The sequence below is a fragment of the Amblyomma mixtum genome, chromosome 6, assembly GCF_055824585.1.
Source record: "Amblyomma mixtum isolate Tamu chromosome 6, ASM5582458v1, whole genome shotgun sequence".
In the NCBI taxonomy this organism is placed as follows: Eukaryota; Metazoa; Arthropoda; class Arachnida; order Ixodida; family Ixodidae; genus Amblyomma; species Amblyomma mixtum.
The window spans coordinates 122788654-122813485 of record NC_143017.1 but is presented as its reverse complement, the minus strand read 5'-3'; the positions used below and the strand labels follow the sequence as shown (position 1 = coordinate 122813485).

General features: G+C 49.1%; 1 protein-coding gene across 2 annotated transcripts in view; it reads right to left on the bottom strand.

Annotated features, from left to right (window-relative positions):
- The window catches only part of LOC149340254 (aminopeptidase N-like), an 87256-nt gene extending 66568 nt beyond the window's left edge, over positions 1-20688 (bottom strand). Inside the window, exons 1-2 of one of the 2 annotated variants that reach the window (XM_089549010.1) lie at positions 20552-20688; positions 19321-20466 (exon numbers count right to left, since the gene is read on the bottom strand). In XM_089549010.1, coding sequence (XP_089405136.1) covers positions 19321-20456 — 1136 coding nt within the window. In that variant the 5' untranslated portion in view covers positions 20457-20466; positions 20552-20688. Of the gene's footprint in view, positions 1-19320 lie in introns of both variants that reach the window. The other variant, XM_089549009.1, reaches the window with a different exon arrangement.
- Between the last annotated feature and the right edge of the window lie 4144 nt (positions 20689-24832).

The window sequence follows — 24832 nt, the reverse complement described above, 5'->3', positions numbered from 1 at the left end:
TGTCATTTGGGATCTCTATATCCGGTTGGCTAGCAATGTCTGACACTCCACTACCGCGCTGGGTATCTCTTTTCGTGCACCGGCACGGGAAGTGCACACGAACTCAATTTTATTTCTGGTAGAACGAAATGGACAAGTTTGCGCAGCGATTGTTTCCAATGACTCAGAACGACATGGCAGACAGTGTGTTGCCTGTACCGTATTCCACGCTGCAGACAGCTCCGAAAAAAGTGTAAAAACAAACTGAGCATTCTACACTATTGCAGAATTTACAAGACAAAATACTGAATTTTAGCTAATTGTAACCGAAGTACTTCACACATCACAGAAGGTACCACCGTTACCAATGCACTTCATGCAACTTCAACTGAAGGGAAGGCTGCCCTGCCTAAGTCTACCGTCTATAACGTCCACTGCAGACAAAGCGTAAAGTACGCAGTAAGATTTACCATCCGCACTTGTCGCCTGTTCGGGTTCTCCCCAAGGCCCGCACACCTATTAGAGTGATTACTTCGCGGCAACAACTTCCGGTTTTGAACAGCAGTTCAACAAGGACGACGTTGTGTACATGACATACTGTTCTGTATTCTGAAATGCGAGTGCTCGGGCCCGTTAGAGCTAAGCGCCCATTCAGTAAATAGCAGACACTTCTGCTTCGGCCTAAACGCCCCTGCCCCTCTTCCAGGTATATCGCATAACGCGTTCCCTATATAGGGCGCAATGGTAGCACTCATTGCACAGGAGGTGGAAGTTGAGTAGAATAAAACTCAATAATTATTCCATAGAATGACGAGTTTTTGTTGAAGACGTACGCTGCAAGCGCCCATTCCACCAAAGAAAATCCCTTCTACTGACAGCGGTGTCCTGGTTCCAGTCAACCATGGCGTGGAGTCCATACGCACCGCCGACCCGACCCAATGCATTTACAGCACCTTTGCAGGGTGCGCCGGGCTGAGTCAGCACATAGGCTCGCAGGCGAGTTTACTCAGCCCGGCCTGCTGGCGTTTGCACGAGCCAGACAAACGGATTTCAGCCAGATGAGCTGACTCGACCCACTTTTTATCAGCTTCTCGAAACGCCCTAACTTTAGAGGTTTGCGTCGAAAGCAGCAGCACGAGGGAAAGCTAGAGGGGTGGAGGGTTGTAGGAATGGAATCACGAAGGCCTGTGCGTGTTTCGTGTTCTTTCGCGACCTCTGCAGACAAAGCGCGGGCTGCGGACCGCTGCCTCAGCTGCCGTACGACAAAGAGTCTTGTAAAGTGCATCCTTGGCAAATCTAAATGCGCGGTGGTAGCTCTGGTGGTAATGGTGGTAGTGATAGTAAGGTGTGCACCCTATGTCAGAAGTTAAGAACACAAGAATAAGCTGGGTACTGTGGGGCATAGTAGTCCTAATTTTCAGAGAGGTGGGAACAAGAGTTCTCACCTCAAAAACATTTGGAACGCTGGCGATGCGTAACTAGTGGCACAGCGTGGCCTGGGCTCTTTACTCTTTACAGTGGGTATACGTATGCAAACAGAAGCAAACGGAGCACGCTATGACCTAACGCTATCGTTACCTAGTTAATGTTTGGAGACATGCTATGCGCAGGTTGGCAGTGATAAATGGAACTGTTCCTCGAGGATACACAATATTCCTAGGTGTCTACTGCGACAGGCGTGAATACGCTTGAAACAGAACAGCGCGCATAGCTTACTTACGTCAGCGAATGTACGCAAAATGAACCTAACAATAATAATTACGTCGGAAATTCCTGCCCCGTGCATCGCAGTAAACGAGAAATTTTATATCGTGCCACTGGCCCAGAAAATCAGTGTCCTAGCCTTCACAACCAGGGAACGCAACCTGGGTGCCTATGTTGAAATGCGCATATCGAACCACCCCAGGCAGTGCAGCAATGCTTGACGGTCGCGAGAGAAACATCGAATACATTAGCCAGAAATGCTGCCCATATTCCACGACGTCTCAATTCGTGTCGATCAATACCCATATAGCTGTTTAGACCAGCCGTCTCGGTTTCGCTGTAATGCGAGCGGCGCCCATATATGCAAATGATGATTTGGTTTATGGGGTTTAACGTCCCAAAGCGACTGAGGCTATGAGAGACGCCGTAGTGAAGGGCTCCGGAAATTTCGACCACCTGGGGTTCTTTAACGTGCACTGACATCGCACAGTACACGGGCCTCTAGAATTTCTCCTCCAAAGAAATTCCAGCCGCCGCGGCCGGGATCGAACCCGCGTCTTTCGGGTCAGCAGCCGAGCACCATAACCGCTGAGCCACCGCGGCGGCATATATGCAAATGATGCACGCTTTCCAATGGCTTCCCTCTGCTAGCGTAGTGTACTTGTATATGTCGTACACAATGCGCTGGGGTGGTGCCAGCGGGCGCCATTAGCTTGAGGGAGTCACTTTAAGTACATCTTGCCGTCCTGCTTCATTGACGTTGTAAAAAGGTCGTCAGCGGTGACACGCCGCGGTGGCTCAGTGGCTATCGCGTTCGGTCACTGATCCGAATAGCATAAAATACACTGCAATAGAATAGAATAGGGGGACACTGCCGATTAGGGAGTTAGGGGAATAGCGGGACGCCACTGCGCATGCGCAGAACAACAACGTCACCAGGTTCGTTGTCCCGCGCATGCGCAGAACAACAACGTTCCCAGGTTTGTTGTCCTGCGAATGCGCATTGTCGTTCTGATGTTACCCCTAATCGACATCATCTTCCTATTCTAAAGCTCCCTAACGTTGTGAGATATCGAATTCCGGTCACATCGTCAGCATTTCGGCGGAGGCGAAATGCAAAAACACCCGTGTTCTATGCGATATCAGTGCACGTTAAAGAACATCATGCGGTCGAAATTAACCCGGAACCCGTCACTACGGCGTCCCTCTATTGAGTCATGTGCAGAATCAGGACGTTAAACCCAACACACCACACTATACTGTGAGCGGAGAAAAGGGCAACCCAGCACGGGTATGTACCCGCAGGAAATCAACACCAAGCATAAGACCTCTCCAGCATATAGGTTTGGTTTGGTTTATGGGGTTTAACGTCCCAAAGCGACTAAGGCTATGAGAGACGCCGTAGTGGAGGGCTCCGGAAATTTCGACCACCTGGGGTTCTTTAACGTGCACTGACATCGCACAGTACACGGGCCTCTAGAATTTCTCCTCCAAAGAAATTCCAGCCGCCGCGGCCGGGATCGAACCCGCGTCTTTTTGGGTCAGCAGCCGAGCACCATAGCCACTCAGCCACCGCGGCGGCCTCTCCAGCATATAGGAGTAGTGCGTAATATAGGTGATTCAGCGGAGGCAGAGGCCATCGGAATAGCAGACTGTTGACCAAGTTGGTGCATATTGTCGCCCTTTCAATCGAGACAGGCCATCACGCGCCAATCACAAGGTCGTGATGTTATATTGGTTCTGGTTAATAAGAGATGAAGTGCAGCTTACACGAGAGGCGCAAGAACGAAAGCATTGGAAGAGAGGTATAGCGTGCAGAGAGTGCCAAGGAGCTCCGGCGGGAATAGCAATTTGCATGCCAGGGCAAATGTTGCGGTCAGATATTTCCTCACTTTTCTGCTCATTCCTGGCGTTCTTGCGTTTTCAATTGGCACGTAAAGAGCCGGGCACGCCTGGTTTCAAACAGAGATAAACTATAAAGCCCGACGTTCGCTTACATAAGCTGGTTGCACGCAATCCTTACGGTTAACATCGTGCGTAGATATTCCGCGCACGGATTGGCGCACGCTTTGATATATGCTACAGGGCTCTACAGCCAATGCTGCCTGCCCGTAAAATGTCTGCACGTATCCGGGTCTGCGTCGTACAAACCAACAAGTGTGCCAACATTGAATGCATTTGCAAGAACTAGTTCTCGATTGCCGTGCGCTTTGCGCGGTAGTGTGTAAATTGAGGAATGCACAGAGAAGAACCCAGTGCAACGTGCTGATTTCGGTAACAATAGATTCCAGCTTTACTGTTCTCAATTATAATTAGTCACATTATACGCCCTGAGAAAGAACTGTCAAAGGCCTAATGCAGTGAACGACTCGCGCTAAGAACAGAATAAACAGAAGGAGAACGATTTTTTTTAGTGTAGAGAGCCAGTATTGAACTGAAGAAGCAAGGGGAGCATGTAAGTCGCGCATAAAGTAGGGACAAATCCCCCGTGCGAAGCTTGACAGAGTTTACAAGTAGTGCTTTGAACAGTGAAACGCTCCCTATATACCACAACTACGAAGGTTCAAGGTCTAACTTGTCGCACCACACTTAGAATTGTCTTCGCATACAGAGGTCAGCGTTGTTCGGAGCAAGCACCGCATTTAAACCTGCTCTGTAAACTTGTCCGCTCAGTTTCGGCCTCATAAAGATAAGAATATATGTCGCTCACGAGCTTACGCCACGGAAACATGCTGGGTCCGCGCAGTCGCGCCAGTTCCGTTCAAGAGTGCGAACAGAAGCAGGTCGATACGAAGGAACCTATTTCCGTTACGCGCTAGCGAACGTGTTTCCCTGCTCACGCCAGAGCAAGTGCCCCCCCCCCCTTTGGTTCTCAAAAGTTAATGAAGTACTCCCCCCACTTTTCGTGACATTCTCGTATCCAAGCCACGGCTGGAATGCGTCACCTTAACGGAGGTGGTTAAAGCTGTAAAAAGCCCTGGCTTACAGATAGGCTTATTGTTATGACGTTGATGATACGTGCGGTTATGGGACAAAACAATGCAGTAAAAATGGTTCGCCTTCATAAAAGAGCTGCAACACCACAACAGAAATTTGTTGACATTGTCACTGTGCAACAGCTAAATGCTTTCTGCACTGGGAGCGCGAGCTAGCCGCTTTATCTTCTATACGGCTGATGCGAGTGGGGTTGTCGTCAGGAGCCGAGAACGCGCTATTGGGCGGCGTTGTACGAATTTGTAAGGATAGCATCCGTGCTGCTACTCCCAAATCTGCGCAGGTCTGGATTGCCGAGAAATGGCGGTGAAAGCTCACTGACCCATTCATTCACACTATAATTAATCCACGTGCCTAACCAGCTGTAGACTATAAGTAAACAAACTAGGACATTACAACGCTTGCCTACAGATACGAGGTTCGAGATTTCGAGTGTTGCCAAGAAATGGTGGTGGAGGCTCACTGACCCGTTCCTTTACACTAGAATTCATTCGTGCGCCTAACCGGCTATTCTACTACCTGTTATGAGTTCATTAATCCAGCCAATAAATAAAGAGTATACAGATGATATTCGAGATTTCGAGTGTTTCTGAAAGCAGCTCGCCTGCCCTTCTATGTGCAGTGACAGCGAGGAAGCAATTCCGAAGCGAGTAAGCGACGGGAAGGCATTGCTTCCCTGTTCTGCGATAACGGTAGGGACCAGGTGCGCTGACGAGGACTGGAGTGGATCGATAAGGGGCAGCCATTAGCATATTATGAATCGTACAAGTCGGACCAGTCCTTCCCGACTACCCGCATGCGAACGGTATGCGCGAAGCTCCTTCGTCTTGAAATAAGAATGCCGCGCGGTCCTCCTCAGGGGCGCCTCGGGTCTGAACAAGATTCCGTATGTGAAACGAATACGATTAGAGCCCGCCGCGAGTGCCGGCTTCCAGACTCGGCCCGTTACGGTCGGACCAGACCGCATGAAGCGGTATGGCAGCGCGCGTACAAAACTGCGCTGCGGTCTTGTTGTGGGCGCAAGCAGCGATAAGAGCAGACGCCGTGAGCTGTTTCGTATATCTTGCCGTGACGCTAAACGAACGTGGCCGCTTGGCCAGGCTGCGTACCGAGTGAGGAATTTCAATCTCCGGGCAGCAGCGCACTTGAATGTGGTTCAAATGCACCACGGGCACAGCCCAAGGCCGCTACGTTTTTCGACAGCCATGCAGCGCCTATGTAGACCCTACCGCCATTCCCAAGAATTGAGGTTGCATCGGGTTTTTCGCTTGGCTATGAGCAGAGGCATAGCGGCACTCCTGAAATTTCAAAGCAGCGAAGCGGGAGTGAGGAAGCTTCCCCAAACCTTCAAGGTATGTGGTGCGCTGGAAACATTTTACGAGCACCAATGCAAGGGCCATGAGCATACAGTGCGGCTTAGAGACTTGAGGGAAAAAGAAAAACAGTACACGCCATGGAACCACGGGCAGCGTTAGGACCTAGATCACTGCAGTAGCGTTTTCATGCGTAGGTAAATTTCAGCCACCTCATACGCACACATTGTTTACGTTTTGGCGGTAGGCTCAAAGCCACTGGCACCAAACTAGGTTATGCTCACAGCTATATCGAACATTTTATGTATTTCGATGACGGGAAGCCCACTTGCCATCGCTCCCGTGATTCGGATGTATTTTTTTTTTTATGATCAGGAGCTTAAGCATAAAATAAGCCGACAGCTGTATCGTTTATTTGTAAACGTAAAGTTTACAAGATATCTGAGGAAATCCGTGCTCTTGTCCAGCAAAACGAAGGATTATAAGACGAGTGGTGTTATTTTTATTCACTTTACGGACCTGCATTAGCTTTACAGCCCAACTCGCGATCGCGCTTCACACAAAGTAAAAATGGCTTGCGTCACTGAATAGCAAGTACTGTGCCGCCCCTTACACACAAAAAGCAAAAGATACGCAGTCCCTGCAATATGAAATAGCGTGTTTTGAAACGCATCTCCACTGTAAACAATTAAGAAATGAACAGATAGATATAAAAGTACAATAATTATTTGCAGCTATAGATAGAGCAATAAGCACGCAGAAAAGGCTGTTGTGTTTTTTTCGAACAGAAGCAACATGAACAAAACATAAAAAGGACGCACGCACAGGCAATGCTACTGCGCTCTAGTACTCAGTATGCACAGCAAACTAACCAGCCATTACATATTAAGAAACTAAGGTTATATTAACATTTCCAAGCAGCCCTGCAGCAGTGTAGCGCTAAAGGCGACGCTGGCAGTTGCATCTGGCGATAAATGAGACGAATATAGCAATGCAGCATAAAATATTGAGGCTATATATCACGGTGCCGGAGTCTCGCCTTCTTCGGCACATTCAGATGAATGCAGTTATCACCCCGTCCCGCCTCTTCCTCTATCGCTATCGATCGGATCCTTCCTGTCCCAACTGCCCCTGTGTCTATGCGGACCTGGCCCATTGCCTCTTCTATTGCCCGGCTGCTCAGCAGTCGGGTTCCTTCCCCCCACCCTCTCTATCCATCACCACCTGGCTCGACTGGCTTGGCGCTGAAGGGGAAGAAGAACAGCGGCTTCTGGTCGCCCAGGCGGTCGAAATGCTCGGCCTGTAAATTATGGTCGATTAAAAGTCTTTTACTACTACTATATAGACACCCACGTAAAAGCCACCCAATTGCTCATTATTTGATTATTGCGTGGGAACTTCGAAAGGCGCATACAACACGTTGTACGTGTCTCTATGGCTGCGCGACATGGACCCCGTGTGGTCAAACAATCAAGGTGCGCTGTGGCTCACGTGGACCTCGGAATGGGTGATCGCTATCATTCCTGGACCCGGAGATAAGGAGAAATATTTAGGAGTTTCAGCATCCTCCATTTTTCTTTTTCTTTATTTTTTTAGGGGGGGGGGGGGTCTATGAAAAGCGCTCACACAGAGTTACGAGTTAACAGCATGACAAACGCACAAACGAACTTCGAGTAAGCAGCATAAAATGCTGGCTAAAGCCGCGGTTCATTTCCGGGCAACGCGCTGTTGAAAAGACTAGCTCTAGAAGCTAAAGCTATGTAGGGTAAGACGCAAATGCTGCTGGCATGGATCTGTGCGGCGTTCGCCGAAGTGCCGCTTTTTCTGGACTTGTCTGCACAAAAAGATACCGCGCTGCAAAAGTCACGAGTCTAACGCCGCGAAGCACAGCTGACGGCGGCAATGAAGACGTGCGTGTTGCGTCCCGCTCGTCAGTCATCGATCACGCAGCAGACGTGGGCGGCAGAGCGAAGGCAGCGCGACCTTCAGTTTTCCCCCTCGTCCGAGACGCATGCCTCGCGCTCGGCGCCACGGGGGAGCCGACCTAGCGGAAAGACGAACGCCCTTCAACAGGTGCTTGAACGGAGAAAGGGCGGCTACGTACGCAACCACGGATTGAGCAGCCGTGCATACGAACTTTAATAACAAACATCTTTCATCAATCTTCAGCCTCCTCTCTTCGATGTTCACTTTGCTCCGAAGCTCCAGGACAGGCTGTTGCGAGTCTGCTGCTTAAACGCGAATCGATACTGCCCCCGTTACGACGTCGAAATCAGGGCACACCTGCCTACTGCTTGCTTACCTGCCTGTAATGCACTTGCTACGACATACGTAACGGAGGAAAAGAAACGAGAAGTTTACTGAGATGCTTCTAATATTCCGCCTAGAAAAGAAGGTGTGTGTTTGTGATGGTGACTCCCGTTAATTTTTTACCTCAACAGATTCAGATTCTTGGACAAGTCTTAATATATGCGTTGAATACGTGTCGCCCTGCGTCCTCGGTAGTGTCAGTGGTCGGAATAAGGAGTTTAACTTGCAAGCCTTTGTTCCTCTTTCACAGTGACATTTGCTAACTCCGCTACTGAGTCGTATAGCGCGCTGCGGTTTGCGGGAGACGACCGACTGAGCATTTACCAAGTACCGAAAAACGCGCGGTTCAACGCCCTCCTAAGCGACACATAGGCTATGAGGCATGCCATAGTGGACGGCTCCGGATTAATGTGGACCTTTTAGCATGCGCTGAGATTGCACAGTACACGGGCCTCGAATTTCGCGCGGCCATCGCGGCCGGGATTGAACCCGAGTCGTCCGGCTCAGGAGCCGAGTGCTCTAGCCACAGAGCAAGTGCGGCGGGGTTACTAAGGAACCAAGAGGAGTACCTGGGTTCGGAAGGCAAAGTTACGCATTAGGCGTTAATTCTTAAGCGAGAACGTTAGTTCCCAAGCGGAGGTCGATAGTGACCGACGTTTCTGCAACAGAGCAAAGCGTTAAACCTAAACTTGCACGCTTACGCGTATGTACAGTCTTTTCCAAAAGTAACCCGGCAACTATGGTTTGTTTCTAAGCGTCGTAGCGAAGCACCTATGGCAGCCCTTAATCTCCGAATCTGTGCAAAATAAGGTTTGGTTTGGTTTGGTTTGGTTTATGGGGTTTAACGTCCCAAAGCGACTAAGGCTGAGACGCCGTAGTGGAGGGCTCCGGAAATTTCGACCACCTGGGGTTCTTTAACGTGCACTGACATCGCACAGTACACGGGCCTCTAGAATTTCTCCTCCAAAGAAATTCTAGCCGCCGCGGCCGGGATCGAACCCGCGTCTTTTGAGTCAGCAGCCGAGCACAATAACCGCTGAGCCACCGCGGCGGCTGTGCAAAATAAGGTGAACCTTTGTCCTGCACGTTCTGACACTTTTCGGTCTTTAGCGGTGCCGTAAAGGCTCCATTATACGGTTGAGAAGCAAAAACCTGTTGCTCGGTTACTTTTGGCAAACGGGGTACATAGAACTCAAGGTAGGAGATTTTTTTTTTAAGAGAAGCCCGCTTGTCCTGTATATCGAGCAAAAACAATGTTCTTGCGTGCCGTTGTACTTTTCCCTGGACAGTTCCCTGGTCTGTTCAGCCGTGCAGCCCCCTACGTTCGGAGTACGTATACGGTAGGAGGTACCGTTTCGGCTCCAAAGCTATAGGAGTAAAGCTGCGCCGTTAATCACCTAGGGAACGAAGCGCTCGCTCTCTCCAGCAGTGTGTGTCTGGCGTTTACCGTATGCCTTACCAGGAATCGTGCTCTAACGCCGAAAGGCTTCGATCAGCGCAAACCAAACTCAATGCCAACTTACGACCAAGTAATGCAGACGCGGAACCGATCCTAAGCGCAGAGAAGCGCATGCGGCCGTTCTGCTGCGTTGATCCGTGTAATTTGTTTGCGTTTACCACGATGAAGTCATAGCTGTGACGGCGCTGGATCTTCCAGAGAATGAAGATAATAGTTATCTGTTCGAGAGTCGACATCGCATGACAAGCTCGAATATTCGCAGGTAAAGAAAGTGCGGAATAGCGGTAGGCAAGGAAGCAAAGAAAGGATAGGCGAAGAAGCCCCACCGTGCATTTGGTGCCGGAAGCTGTGGACCTTATCACAGGCGGCACTTTCAGCGCTTGGCGAGTGCACTAAAATGCCGCGATGACGACGAGTCGGCAGATGTACGCAAAAATTGCGCAACAGGTATAGTGTTTAGCATTTTGCCTAATCAGCAAAGCATCGGCTTACACACGATCGGTCTTGTAATGCACACACTGGGAGAGTTTTGAAGGCTATCACCCTGTGATTCCCTACCCGGGCATTTCAAAACACCAAATAGAGACGGGGAAGAGGGGGGGGGGGGGGGGGGGGGCATGGGGCGGATCGGTTTATCTGCAGCTGCTGCTGTTTCTATCCACCAGCATAAAGATAAAGTAGTGTGGGCAGATGAGAAAGAAATAAAAACAATGCAAGGAGCGCACCCCATCCACCAACAGGAGGTATATTCTAAAACGATTTAGCATTGACGCCCCCCGTCTTCGTTTAGAGCTAATATTACTCCCAAAACAAGAAGGCAGCAACGCTCCTGCGTTAGCACGCGGTCTTTAAATGTTGTAAGCGATTTACCTTGTTAGTTTGCATTGCAGTAACTCGCTCTTTTTGGCCATCGTTATTTTCATTAGTGGCGCATATAAGGAAATGCACGGAATGCTCAGAATGCATAACATATGCATATATGTTATACGCGCCTATTTGTTATATATATGTTATGTTATACGCGTATATATGTGACATGAATATATGACATACGATTGCATATCTTTTCATATTCAAAGTCACGTACCGGCGGCTTTCATCATAAACAAACATCACAAAGCTTCACGCCAACATGCATATCCTATTTTAAATGTCCTGCACGCAACTGCCGCCTCTCCTCTTTTTGCTCGGGACATAAATGCGCCACGAGCCGGTCATTCAGCGAAGAGAGAGAATAAACGCCCTCAGCGGGTTTAGAGGACACCTCTGGGCGGTAATTTACGCGGGACTCCGTTAAGCCTCACAGAGCTACATTCCGTCGCACAAAAACAGGCCACGTGTAGCTAAAAGGCGCGTCGGTGATCCGCGGAAAAAATTTGCTGAAGTCTGTCGCGCAGTTTTTACAGCGGTTCGTCGCTTGACGTTAGAGTCAGATAGCTGACATTTAAGCCCCAAGGACTGAAAACATCGAGGCTCCGAGAGATGCAGCCTGGTTAACTGTTACTCTTTAGAAGGACGTGATTATGCACGCGGTTTAGAGACAATAGCAAGGATGGATGAGAGAGGTCGTACACAAGGACAGGGATACGAAAGGGAAGCAGCTCAAACACTTGGATAACGTGGCTTAGGATGCTGCAATTACCTGCGCTGTGCAAAAGCACAGGTACCTGACTGAAGTCTCAATTTTGGTAGGAGGCGTCTTTGCAGATTGCTACCCTTTGACAACTGAAACGGCGACGCTTTTTTTTTTTCGGGGTTCTCTAGTGAGCTCTGGAAATATATCACTCACTTGCACATGCTTTACGTGATAATTTCAACTTAAAGCTCCGTAAGCAGTCGATATTGCAGACAAATTTAGACACTGTCTTGGAGTGGCTTTAGCTGAGCAAGGACAAGCGGATGAGAATTCAGGTCAAAAGATTCAATTAAAAAGTTGAATTTGGTCTAGCAGTGGCACGGAACTTGACCTGTACCGGCAATAGTTTTTACAACTGTGTACATATGTTCTGAACAGAAATATTTCGAAAGTGGACTGATGAAATGTCTAGCTGCAATGATTGCACAATCTGAGACTTAATGCTGTAAATCTCGCCTATGTCGGACAGCCATAAGAATATGAATTGTGTGCACAGATAATTGATTGTTTGGTTTGGTTTGGGTTATTGCGGTTTAACGTCCCAAAGCGACTCGGGCTATGAGGGACGCCGTAGTGAAGGGCTCCGGAAATTTCGACCACCTGGGGTTCTTTAACGTGCCCTGACATCGCACAGTACACGAGCCTCTAGAATTTCGCCTCCATCGAAATTCAGCCGCCGCGGCCGGGATCGAACCCGCATCTTTCGAGTCAGCAGCCGAGCGCCGTAACTACTGAGCCACCGCGGCGAAACGATGATGGTCTTTCCAATTGAAATCAACCATAACTTCATTTGGCTGAATTTGTTGCAGTGGCCGCCAGGCTAACATGGCGTTAAAGTGGGACTCCTTATGCGTTGCCGCTACGACTAATCTCTATTTTGGTTCGCCCACACAATTCAGTGCACAAAGCCACGCCTTCGATACAGTCTATGCGTAGCATCCACGCACTTGGCCTATCGTAACTATGAGGACGGCGTCTGCTATAGGTTTTAAAGATTTCGTATAAACTGTTCAGCTCAACAAGGAAAAAACATATTCGAAAGCTGTGATCCCCCTAAGTGAAGTTGCTATAAAAAGCTAAATGGGCAATTAAAAACAGGATTCCCGACACGAAGTGGTATTTCACAATACGTGCCTTACTGCGAGACAATTACATCCAGGAAAAAAAAAATATTTTTCTGAGTTCCTTTGAAACACATTCACGTCAAAATCGAGCCATTAAATTATAAACTTTCTCGGGATCTAACTTCAGCAGATAAGCCAAATTATCCTCTTTTTCCAGCCCACTTGGCCTGCAACAGTAGGCATTTATGGAGAATGTGTTCAGCAGCCCGATTTCCGCATTTTTGTTTTTATAGCCGTGTAAGTCATATCTTCTGTGTTATCCTCCTTTCTGTTCTTGGAACTCCTCAACTGAAGTTATTCTGTAGTTTGTGCATTACTACGTAAATGACTAAACAGTGCTCATCAAGTCACTTTGCAGCACTCAATAGTCAAAGCAAGCGAGGATTCCCATTATCATATACTGGAAAGAAAAGACAGCCTAATAACGTCATACGCGTCCCACGGTTCCAAGGAAATCTTTATTGTTAATACTGGGAAAAACATTTTCTCACCACTACGCGTAACAATGTTTCACGAGCTAAACATGAAAAACAAGAAAGCGTCAGCTGAAGTTTGCGCACACGTCACGGATAGAAGCCAACGATGCGTGACAACTTTTGCTTCCCATAACAAAGACTAAGAGGCACAGGACCTGACGACACGAGGCTGCACTCGCCAGAAACCGCTAAGGGGTTAAATGACGTGTTGACACCGGCGGCGGCAAATTGGTCACGCGACAAGCCGCGTTGCCAAAGCGGCCCGGAACTCCCACGCGAACTCCCGCAACGGTCCTCACGCGACGAAGTGCACGACTCGCGTGTCGACCTGGCTCTGCGGCCCGTGTACAAAGCGTGCACAGCGTACACGGCAGTAGCGAATAGGCGCGCGATTATAAAGAGGAAGGACGGGTCAGAAGGTAACCCCACGCACTGCCTTCGAGCAGGCGCCGAGGTCCCGTTCGTCCTGCTAATGCCGTCGGCGGCTGCGGAAAAACAGAAGCGCTCGTCGAGGTAGGCCGTGGAGAAGATCTGGGTCACGCCCACGCAAAGGGCTGGAAGCAGTACGAATTCAGTGCAGGGACAAAACATTATGCGCAGTAAATGCAAGGACGAATGCCAGTTGGCTACGAAAAACGAGCATGCGGCTGTTAAGAGACTTTCCGGTGTTAGTGGAGTCTAATGTATTGAAAGATTCGTAGTGACGTGTAAGTTTCTGAATACCGTGTTTCAAAATTCATAACTTGTTTTTTTCTTCGTCAGCGGCGACGAACACCGGCGCGCGCTGAAAGTCCTCTTCGCCGATTTTGTGGCTTCTGCCACGTTGTTTTATTAAGCAGCGTAATGAAAACAGGGGCTACGTCGTACTTAAATTCTCCTGAAATAAAACCCGCCTTTAAGGTGTACTGGCACTAGATGAGCGAAAACTTTGTTGAGGTCAGACCAAAGAAACTATAAAAAAAAGCGATAGCCCCAGAGAGTCAAAATCAGCGGATAATGTACAGCTCTTTTCGTTTACTTTGAATTCTGGTGCAATATATTTACTGGTAATGCAGTCGCGATGTAGAGGATTTTTATACCTAAAGCCGCAAACTTGCGAAAACTGCCAAGCATAGGTCGAATGTGTAGCCTAGCGGACAGCCCGCAAACGTGAGAGGGGTAATTACGAAACGGCAGTCGGCACGGATATTAATGTTATACTCTCGTCGTGTTTCTCTTGACAAGTAAAACTACCGTGATGACATCTTTTAATTAAATGTTCGCATAAGGAGAGGAGAGATTATTTTTTTCCGATCTTGACCACCAACTCAAACAAAGTGAGGTTACAGGAATAAAGCTCTTCATTGCAGCCTAAATCCAATAGACCGCCTTAAGCTGCGCACCGCGCTACGGGCGTCGCTACCAGAAATGGATTATTCCAATTGGCTTAGCCCAAGCTACACTCAAATTATTGCACAGAACGCAACGCCCTTGTATTACGTTCGGTAATCTATAAGATAAGCCGGAATGACGACATGGTTCAACAAAAAACCTAGTGACTGCTTCATCGAAAATGAGGGCGCAGTTGCGCTATTGACGACAATGGAGCTCCAATATGCTTACGTTCACACACACTGCTCCTTCACAAGCGAAGGAAGGCTGAATGGTCAGTTGTCTTTACAGGAAAGCTTGACAAGTACACGGTGATCAGATTTCATGAGGTTTAACATCCCAAAAAGGCTTGGGCTAGGACGGACGTGGCAGTGCAGAGCCCTAGATAATTTCGGCCACCTGGGGTTTTTTGATGTACACTGACATCGCACAGTACACGGGCCTCTAGCCTACATTGAAAAGTGACCGCCGCGGCCAGGACGGAACCTGCGTCTTTCGGAGAGGAATAGTTTACAATAAATTCTCGTGTGTAGGGCAGCGCTGATATGCACAGTCAAATAACCAATCACCTCTAGATATGCAAGAAGCGCATTTTTTTTATTTACCCGACCGAGAGTTTGTTACAGACGGCATAGACGTATATATGATTTATGATTTATGGATGTTTAACAGGCCAAAGCGACTCAGGCTATGAGGGACGCCGTATTGAAGTGCTCCGAAAATTTCGACCACCTGGGGTTCTTTAACGTGCACTGACATCGCACTGTACACGGGCCTCTAGAATTTCGCCTCCATCGAAATTCGACCACCACGGTCGGGATCGAACCAGCGTCTTTCGGGTCAGCTGCCGAGCGCCATATACCACTGAGCCACCACGGCGGACATAGACGTATATATCTTCTTACTTGTAGATGTCAGTCAGTAAATGTGGCTGCTGTTATCCGTCATCCATTCCACGTGCGACCCCCGATCTTCAATCGTTTCCTTTCCTGGTGCACCAGACAGCTTTTGCTTTTGCTCTTTTTTGCATTAAGAAATCATGCAAAAGTTACGAACACCAGCATACAAAGGTTAGTTTTAACTACCTACGTTCACAAAGCTCCCAAAACTGTCACGGGTTTGTGGTAAGTTGTGCAACTCCCACCTCCAGTATATAACAGCACAGCTTTCCTTTCTCTATACCGCGGGGGATAAAAATCAGTGCGAGCTCTGCTTATTGTTAGCTGCATAAATGATTACAGCGACAGAACTCTGCGCTTTCGCACTACGATGCGAAAATACACAGCATGGCGCTTGACACAGCTGCTGACACCGTGCCGACTATAGCCCACAGTGCTACCCAACCTTACTGCTCAATGTGCACGATCAATCACGCTGACACCGCTCTGGTCAGTCTGACTTCGGTTTAGCTGCACGTATTGTTGCAACACTCTCTCCAGTTGCGGACCCTAACCTGTGCGCATTATTTCGTATTTATGCCGCAGAGAACATCGGCGTACGTTGCTGGCTCATGCTCAGCTATTGTGCAGCCATAATTGATGACATATATGGAGGCATTGGCTAGAAAACCGCGTTCGGAACCGCGCGCATGAAAGGTCTATAGGACATTTCAAACTGTCCCTGCGACTTTGACAACCCCAGATTCTTAATAATTTTTCCTTTTTTTTTCCAAAGCAAGGCAAATTTATTCTTTCTCCACAAAAAAAAAAGAAAACTACAGCGCTGCTCTCGTCTGCGCTCCTTGTCTGGTCGTTACACAATTAAGCATCTTATACCATCTTACCCACAAATTCGCTTTGTTAGCCTGTATTATGAGTGAGTGCATAACTTCTCTTCAATGAAACGGAATCCTGGCATACGGAGTCACGCCTGTCAGGGCTCTCCAAATCTTCGCAACTCTCCCCCCATTCCCACATCCTTCGCGAGGTTCCATTTCATTACTTTAAACAAAACTGTACTGTCCACTGCGCTTAAACAGCAGCCTGTAGAACAGTGCAGCAGTATCTCGCTATTCAGACGGTTGCAGACAAATGATCACTTGTTCATGTAGCCTCGACACTCTTTCCACCTGGAGCTACTGATCTGTGACCGTTGCTTCCTTCGAACACGACGGCGACATTTGACGTCCCGAAGGCGTTGGTGGATCGCACGAAGTCGTGACGTAAAGTCACGACTGTAGGAGATGTGTGCCACGTGTGCCTAGACCATCGGCTCACGTCTTTGTTATTGCGCTGCAACCGATAATTCTCTGGCACAAGGCTATCCGCCTCTGCTTAGTTGGTCGCATTGCTAGGGGTGTAGTGAGCCGCGTGCAGTAGTTGCGCAGACCCAAGAACTAACTTTTAGTGTGAGAGGTCTACATCACAGGGTAAAATCCAACCGAGAATCTTATGGAGTACCTGACCTTGAGGGTGCAGAAATAAAATAAATATTGTCGCGGCCGGGTTTAGATCTCACGGCAGCGCGAATAGTTCAGCTTCACTAGCCACTGTACGACAGCACTAAGCTATCACCGCAGCCGATTACGCCTCGTGTTAAACTGCAACTCACGCTGTGCATTGCACATCGTAGTCTTCGTCAACTTTCATCTGAGGCGCGACCAGATCAGATCAGATTAATCTCGATCAGAGCTTAACCTGAGTCGAATATCGTCGCCAGACGAGCCGACGGCCAAGCAAAGCGAAATTTACCGATAGCCAACCAGGCTAAACGCATGCTGTCGCACGTCTACTCGGCTTACTATTTCTTTATTTCTTTCTAGCGACTATGAGCGACGCTGTAATGGAGGGTTTCATAATAATTTAGACCACCTAAGGTTATTGAAGGTGCGCTGACATCAGACAGCGCTCGGGCGTTTTGTATTTCGCCTCCATCGAAATACGGCCAAGGCGGCTGTGATCGCAACCGCGACATTGGGATCAGCAGCCGTGGGCCAAAGTCACTGAGCTACAGCGGCGGGTGCACACCAAAGAACTGCTGCCTGAGTTTTTGAAGCGGACAGAAACCCATTAGAACGAGCCTTAGCCAGCGTAATCTTCTGCTATGCCATCTCTGTACTTATGGTATTTCTGCTCTGCTAATTCGCAGTATTCAAGCTAAAACAGGCATCAATATTTCGTATACTAGAACGCCTACTTCACTTGTTTACAACTAATGAAGTTTGATTTCATTTGACTTCATGTCCTCTGCGCCTAAAAACAATGAAATGTACCTCCTTGATTAAATATTGGGCAGCCTTATCTCCCACATTTCGACCCACTGCTCGTGACGAAAGCCAGAAACCAACAATGACATAAAAAGCAGAAGCCCCGGACCAGCCACAAGGGAGACGTAACCATTCACTTCATGCTATTTCCGCTCAATCCACTCCCACTTCCGATTCTATCAAGCGGCAGGCAATCTTTTGTGCAGGCTGAGGGCAGGGCTCGCCCTGACACTAGATATTCTGCAATGCTGCCGCGCCTATTACCAGAAGAAATCACTGGGCATTGGGGCAGTCCCCTAAGCATTTGACCAACACTGAGCATTGATGCAACCCCGGGACAGATCTGTTGATGACGGGGATACAACGCCTTCGAGTGCACTGATACAAATGTGTCCTGACTGCCGCCAACACGTTCGGGCAGCAGGAGCTCTCCATAATGCACTCGGAGGTCCAGGCGCCCCATGTGCAATCGTGCTGACACTGATCATACATACCCGTTGCTTCGATTGCCCACACTGAATCTCACAACCACACTATAGGGGCTCTGCGCTTGCTCCGAGCCTGCACAGAACAGACGGGTCCCGGAGCCGGCGTAACCTCTTATTCCCGACGCGACAAGCGCAAAACGACGTCGAACATACACGGCAGCAGAGCATACAGCACGACACGGTACACCCAACTTTTTTTTTTTAAGGTGCAAACCAGCATTCGTACAGCACACGTCAATCTCACGGCCAGTTATGAAGACAGAAAGCATTCCAAACCCACAACTCGGTCAGAACCACAACATCACCACCAAAAGGTGTGTGTACATGCCAGGAAGGCTAATTCTTTACAAGACATCCCGATACCTTCTGATGAATACAAATTTATTCAACCAATTAATGCCACAGCGAGCATAAGAAAACGCGCAGAGTTACGGAAGTTGTTTGCTGCCGCGATAGTAACGCTGCTCTTTTGCTCACAAGAATGCGGCAAAGCGACTGACGCTTCAAGGAAAGTGCGGAAACAGTGTGCGTCGAAGGGCGACGTCGATTCGGTGCTGCTGTTGGCGAAGGCAATCCGGCGCCGGGGCGTCGCGGGCCGTTGCAAATGAAGCCCCCGTACGCGAGCGGAAACCAGTCTCCGGAGACGTGAAATGAGCCTCGGTATCTGGCGCACGCCAGCCACTCTCACTACGCCCATCGACGACGAAGCCGGCAGCGCTTCGAGGTCGAACCCGTTCCACGACAAGGACCGAATGCGGCCGCGCCGGCAGTGCCGAAGGAATTCCGCACGGTTCTGCACTTTCAAACTTCCCGCTCGCGCGGGGCCTGGGGCGCGATGGTTGAACAACACGCGGACACGAAACCTGCGGGCTATCGCGTCGTGCAGGCCCAGCTTTAGGTATCTGCAGGTGAATTAACTCCCGAAGGGCAATGCTGAGAAAGAGCGAAGAAAATCGCGAAAAACACGAATCAACGTGCTCCTCCTGATGAACGAGTTGTACGAGCGAAGAAGCAGATTCTGAACGAATGTGAACGGCACGTGTAGGATATCGCTGTAAGCGAACTACTTTCTTCATCGACATGACACATAATGCTAGCAACTGTTCAATGTAGACTGAAATGTGCGAAGAGGGATGGTTGACAGAGCACGCATTTCAGGAAACAATGGGAACCTTTTGGTGTAGTGAATGACAAGCGCGGGAACGCAATAGTAAATTGCTAAGACAGCAGCACCAGGTGCATAAAAATTTGCAGAGCTTACCTCTTGCGTCCCGAAGCGTCCACGTACGAGCTGCGGTAGAATCCTGCCAGGTCGTCGTTTAAGGAGCCCACGAAGTTCATCCTGACCGTGTAGTTGGAGCCCGCGGCAAGCGGCCGCTTCAGCGAAATGACGAGGAACTGCAGGCTCTTGTCCTCGTTGTACTTTTCGTGTTCCATGCGGGATCCAGCGGCCTCGCTCACCGACACGTCCGACACGTTAAGGTCCTTCACGTGCAGCGTCACGCTCGACGTCGCCGTCGCGCACTTTACGAGGATCGCCACCGATCCGGTGAACGTGAAGTTGCCATCGAGCGTGGGCTTCAACTCGACGTCGTAGTGCACGGGCACCAGGGACCGCGGGAGTCGCAAGTTCTTCGGCGGCGGCTTGGCGGGCGGCTGGTGTTCCGAGGGCGACTCCACCGCTGCCTGGTCAGCCCTCTCGGTGAGCATCTTGGTCGAGATGACGACCACGGCCAGCGCTGCCACGACCAGGACAACGCACACGGCGATGCATCTGTGCGACACGAACAGGCCGCGGTTCTTGTGCGAGACGCCTTCGTTCCGGTCCATGTCCAGGTACTCGGTGCTGGGACTCATGGACAGTGGCGGGCCCCCCGCGCTGCGTTGGCTGCGGCTGGGCTTCGGCTGCTGCTGGCGGCGGTGGCCCCCTCGCGTGCCCTCGACGCCGTTGGTGGTGGCTGCGCCGGTAACGGACCCGTCGCGGCTGGCGGCCGCCGATCGATGGAACTGGCTGCCGTCGGCCGCTGCTTCCCGCGCTCCGTCGTACCCGCCGCCGCGTGCCACGTGCCCCGCGCCAGAAGCCAATCCGCGCCCGACCGGCTCGGGAACGTCACGCGGGAGCCGAAACAGCCGCTGCCAATGCTGCTGCTGCTGCCGCTCGTGGCCCTGCTGCTTCCGCGCTCCTGGCACTCCCGACGCCGAATAGCCGCTCGCGAAAGAGGAGTCGCACTCGTCGCCGTCGCTCTCCTCCCAGCGGGCTTCCTCCTCGGTCAGCTGATCTGTCGGCGAAAGGAGCGGTTCGCCCTCTACCACGGAGGAGTCGACGCCGCAGTCGCGCGAGAGCTGCCATTTTAACGTTCGTTCGCCGCGCCGCCGTCGCCCCAGCAAGCGCGGCATGTGCGACGTGCTGGAAAAAAGATTAATCTTGCGAAGCCGCATTTCGAACAATGGACGGCAAAGTTGGTCACAATAGGCTGCGTCCAAATACTCACGGCCTGCTGCTTTGCGTCGCAGTGAAAGAAGATGACGTGTGCTTAGAAACTGATATCAGCCGAATTTGCCAGCAGCAGTGCGTCGTGGCTAGTCTCCGCGTTCGCCTGACACCTGTGAAAACGAGCTTGCGTCGTGAGGCCTGCGTCTTGGAAGTGATATTTATATTTCTTTTCTCCCGAAGAGACTTGAATGCGGGTCGTGAGCTGCGCAGGGAGTAGCACCTGTCGCGGATGCCTCGTAGGCAGCGAGTGTCACCTCTTGACGGAGCTTGCAGATTCCAGCCTCGCGCGGTTGTTTAAATCAGGAAAACTCGGGCCCCATTAACTGAGATAAATTTGCTCTGCGAGGTTATTTTCAGCAGCTACGATAAGAGTAGTACGTTCGAGTAGTAGTATAGCATATAGTGTCCTCATTTTCCTCATTCTTTACCACGCTGTTGGGAGGCTTGGCTAGGGTCGATCGCCGGAACGACCAGACGCCTCTTGCCCTCCAAAATGTAAATCCTTTTGGCCGTTAATTTGCTGCTTCAACTCCAGTCAAATTTATGTGCTCCCGATTGCAAAAGAAAGCTCGTGCATTTTCAAGCTTCTTCTTCCAGCTAGATTACAAGGTTTAAGCGTTTCGAAAAGTGCGACAATAAACACATATTACGGGCGATACTTAATCGCCTTGTCCGACACGTGCACCTTTTTCTATCTTTCTTTTTTCAGAAACGGTGCGCTTGACTCATCTTCGTGTGTTTATGGGTTACTGGCAGCTGATGGATTCTCTCGTGCCAAAGCAATCCTGTGCGCGCTGAACGTGTTCAGATTCTCAATACACAATCGTTTACATTCCGGTCTGCTCGAAATGCGGCCGCCTTCAGGAGCACGTGCAAGGGCATTCAGATTTTCTTTTTCCGAGATGTTTGCGTGCACGCCCGTCTTCTCTACTAGCTTTAAAAACACGTTCTTGAACCGGACGCGGTGCGGGGCATGCGCTTGCACACTTCCACATGTGGATAATCGTAGAGCCGCATATTCATACTCGGTTTCTACCTTATCCATTACCATTGACCACCGATGAACAATGACGAGCGGCTCGTTCTTGAATTGGAATATGCACTACTAAGAGAATCTAAGGCTGGAAAGCCCATGAAGTGTCTGTTTGCGGGAAATCAAGAAAAAAAAAGCGTTTGTTTGCGGACGACTTGGCTCCTGCTTATTAGCCTCTGAGAGGCGAGAGTAATATTTTTTTGCTGTTTGCCTTGATTTCACACGTGCAGCAACTCGTACCTCATCTCCACGCCCTTTCTGCTTGTTTATTGCCCAGCCGTTATTTTTCATACGCCTCTGGTTGCGGCCCATGCATGGGGTCGAGTTTTAAATAAAGTGCCTGCGGCTCAACTCAGTTAAGCTAGGATATACAGAGCGTAAGTTCTGCTAAGCATTGTTAGTCACGGTATATAGCTTTGGTTTATCTATATTGCTTAAAGACCTCAGAGAGAGCAAGTCACGTGATTCATCACGTGCCACAAGGGCAAGAACGAGCGGCGGTCAGCGCAGCGAAAGCCGTGACTGCCAAGAGCAAGAGCGAATCACGTGACACATCACATGCCACAAATGGCGAGGAGGAGCGGCCGAGCAGCAGCCAGCGCAGCGGCGGACGTGACTGTTGTTGTTGTTGTAGCCTTTGACAGGATGGCATATACCCACACTGGGGGATCGGCCAAGAATCGGGAGGTAAAGGTTGGTATTCACCTGTACATAGTAAAGGCAAAAGAAAAGCAAACGGGAGAGGAACACCGGGGGAGTCTACCACAAGAAGGGCAGGGAGAGGAAAAAATAATAATCATATATATATATATATATATATATATATATATATATATATATATATATATATATATATATATATATATCCCCTTCCCTTGTTTGCTTAATTGCTTAGAGAGGGCCTCGATTCTGGCAGCCTTGACGCCTTAGGAAGCATAAGAGGGTTCTCGCGCAGCTTCCACCCTCTTCGTTCGATGACGTTCTACGTCACACCTGCGGTAACTCAGGACGTTCTACGTCCGCCGCTTATGAACGTGGGTGGCGCTGATGAACACTCTCAAAGTTAGGTTACTTGTAAACATAAATACCCCCGAAAGCAGAAGAATTGACAGCCGTCGCCGTAGCTCAGAGGTAGAGCACCGGACGCGTAATTCGGAGGTCGTGGGTTCGGATCCCACCGGCGGCAGGTGGTTGTTTTTTCTTCTGCTTTTCTAATCAGTTATCTTTAAATGATAACATATTCAGTAATATTCTAAATTGATCAACACCACAAAATAAATAACTTAAAAAAAAATCCCCTGTGCTTCTTGGTTTCTGTGGCTGTTGGCTTCTGTCGTATTTATAACGAGCCCCTCATCCCCTTCCCTTGTTTGCTTAATTGCTTAGAGAGGGCCTCGATTCTGGCAGCCTTGACGCCTTAGGAAGCATAAGAGGGTTCTCGCGCAGCTTCCACCCTCTTTGTTCGATGACGTTCTACGTCACACCTGCGGTAACTCAGGACGTTCTACGTCCGCCGCTTATGAACGTGGGTGGCGCTGATGAACACTCTCAAGGTTAGGTTACTTGTAAACATAAATACCCCCGAAAGCAGAAGAATTGACAGCCGTCGCCGTAGCTCAGAGGTAGAGCACCGGACGCGTAATTCGGAGGTCGTGGGTTCGGATCCCACCGGCGGCAGGTGGTTGTTTTTCTTCTGCTTTTCTAATCAGTTATCTTTAAACGATAACATATTCAGTAATATTCTAAATTGATCAACACCACAAAATAAATAACTTAAAAAAAAATCCCCTGTGCTTCTTGGTTTCTGTGGCTGTTGGCTTCTGTCATATTTATAACGAGCCCCTCATCCCCTTCCCTTGTTTGCTTAATTGCTTAGAGAGGGCCTCGATTCTGGCAGCCTTGACGCCTTAGGAAGCATAAGAGGGTTCTCGCGCAGCTTCCACCCTCTTCGTTCGATGACGTTCTACGTCACACCTGCGGTAACTCAGGACGTTCTACGTCCGCCGCTTATGAACGTGGGTGGCGCTGATGAACACTCTCAAGGTTAGGTTACTTGTAAACATAAATACCCCCGAAAGCAGAAGAATTGACAGCCGTCGCCGTAGCTCAGAGGTAGAGCACCGGACGCGTAATTCGGAGGTCGTGGGTTCGGATCCCACCGGCAGCAGGTGGTTGTTTTTTCTTCTGCTTTTCTAATCAGTTATCTTTAAACGATAACATATTCAGTAATATTCTAAATTGATCAACACCACAAAATAAATAACTTAAAAAAAATCCCCTGTGCTTCTTGGTTTCTGTGGCTGTTGGCTTCTGTCATATATATATATATATATATATATATATATATATATATATATATATATATAGCGAAGTATACTCTTCGTTAAAGGAAACATATTTATTCAACTCGAAGAAGATCGGTCTTCCGATCGAAACGTCGAGTTGAATAAATATGTTTCCTTTAACGAAGCGTATACTTCGCTATATATTCTTATAAGCAGTCTAGTACTTCATGCTTTCGCAACCTATATATATATATATATATATATATATATATATATATATATATATGTAGAAGAAAGGGTCACAACCTTGCAATTATCTTAATTTAATACCGACAGGTTCGGACGGAGGACCGTCCTTCCTCAGGGTATACACAAGAATGAACACAATTTCTCATTTTCTACGCAGCGTGCGCAAAGGGTGAGGTGAAACCACTCTCTCTCCCGTTAGTGGAAAGGGACGCAAAGTCAGTATAAGACGCAAGTGCTCCAGTCCATTTAGGGGGAAGAGGGTGACGGTTGCGAAGGACAGGGAAGGGGAAAAACATATATGCACAAAAATATAAAAATAAAGGAAGCAAAAGTAACATTAAAAAATAAAAATAAATATAGGAAGGCAACGGCGGAGGCTTGGGTAACAAAGCTATAGAAATAGATAGGGAGGGAACTAGTTGCTTCTCAGAAGGAATGTTTCGAGAGAAGCTCCCTTCAGTGTGGGTGGTGAACCCAGCAGAATTAACACAAACAATATTCTAACAAGGAAAGTACAAAGCAAAACCACAAATAAAACAAAAAAAGAAACAAAAAGAAGAAAGAAACAAGCGCACGCATGCATGTGTACAGTGTATAACATCACAGAACGGACCGCTCCCCAGCGGCGCAGGTGTTTTGGACCGTTGTAACGTGAGTTACGAGTCAGCCACAACATTTAGAGCTATTTAAGACAAGCCCGTTATCGCCACGG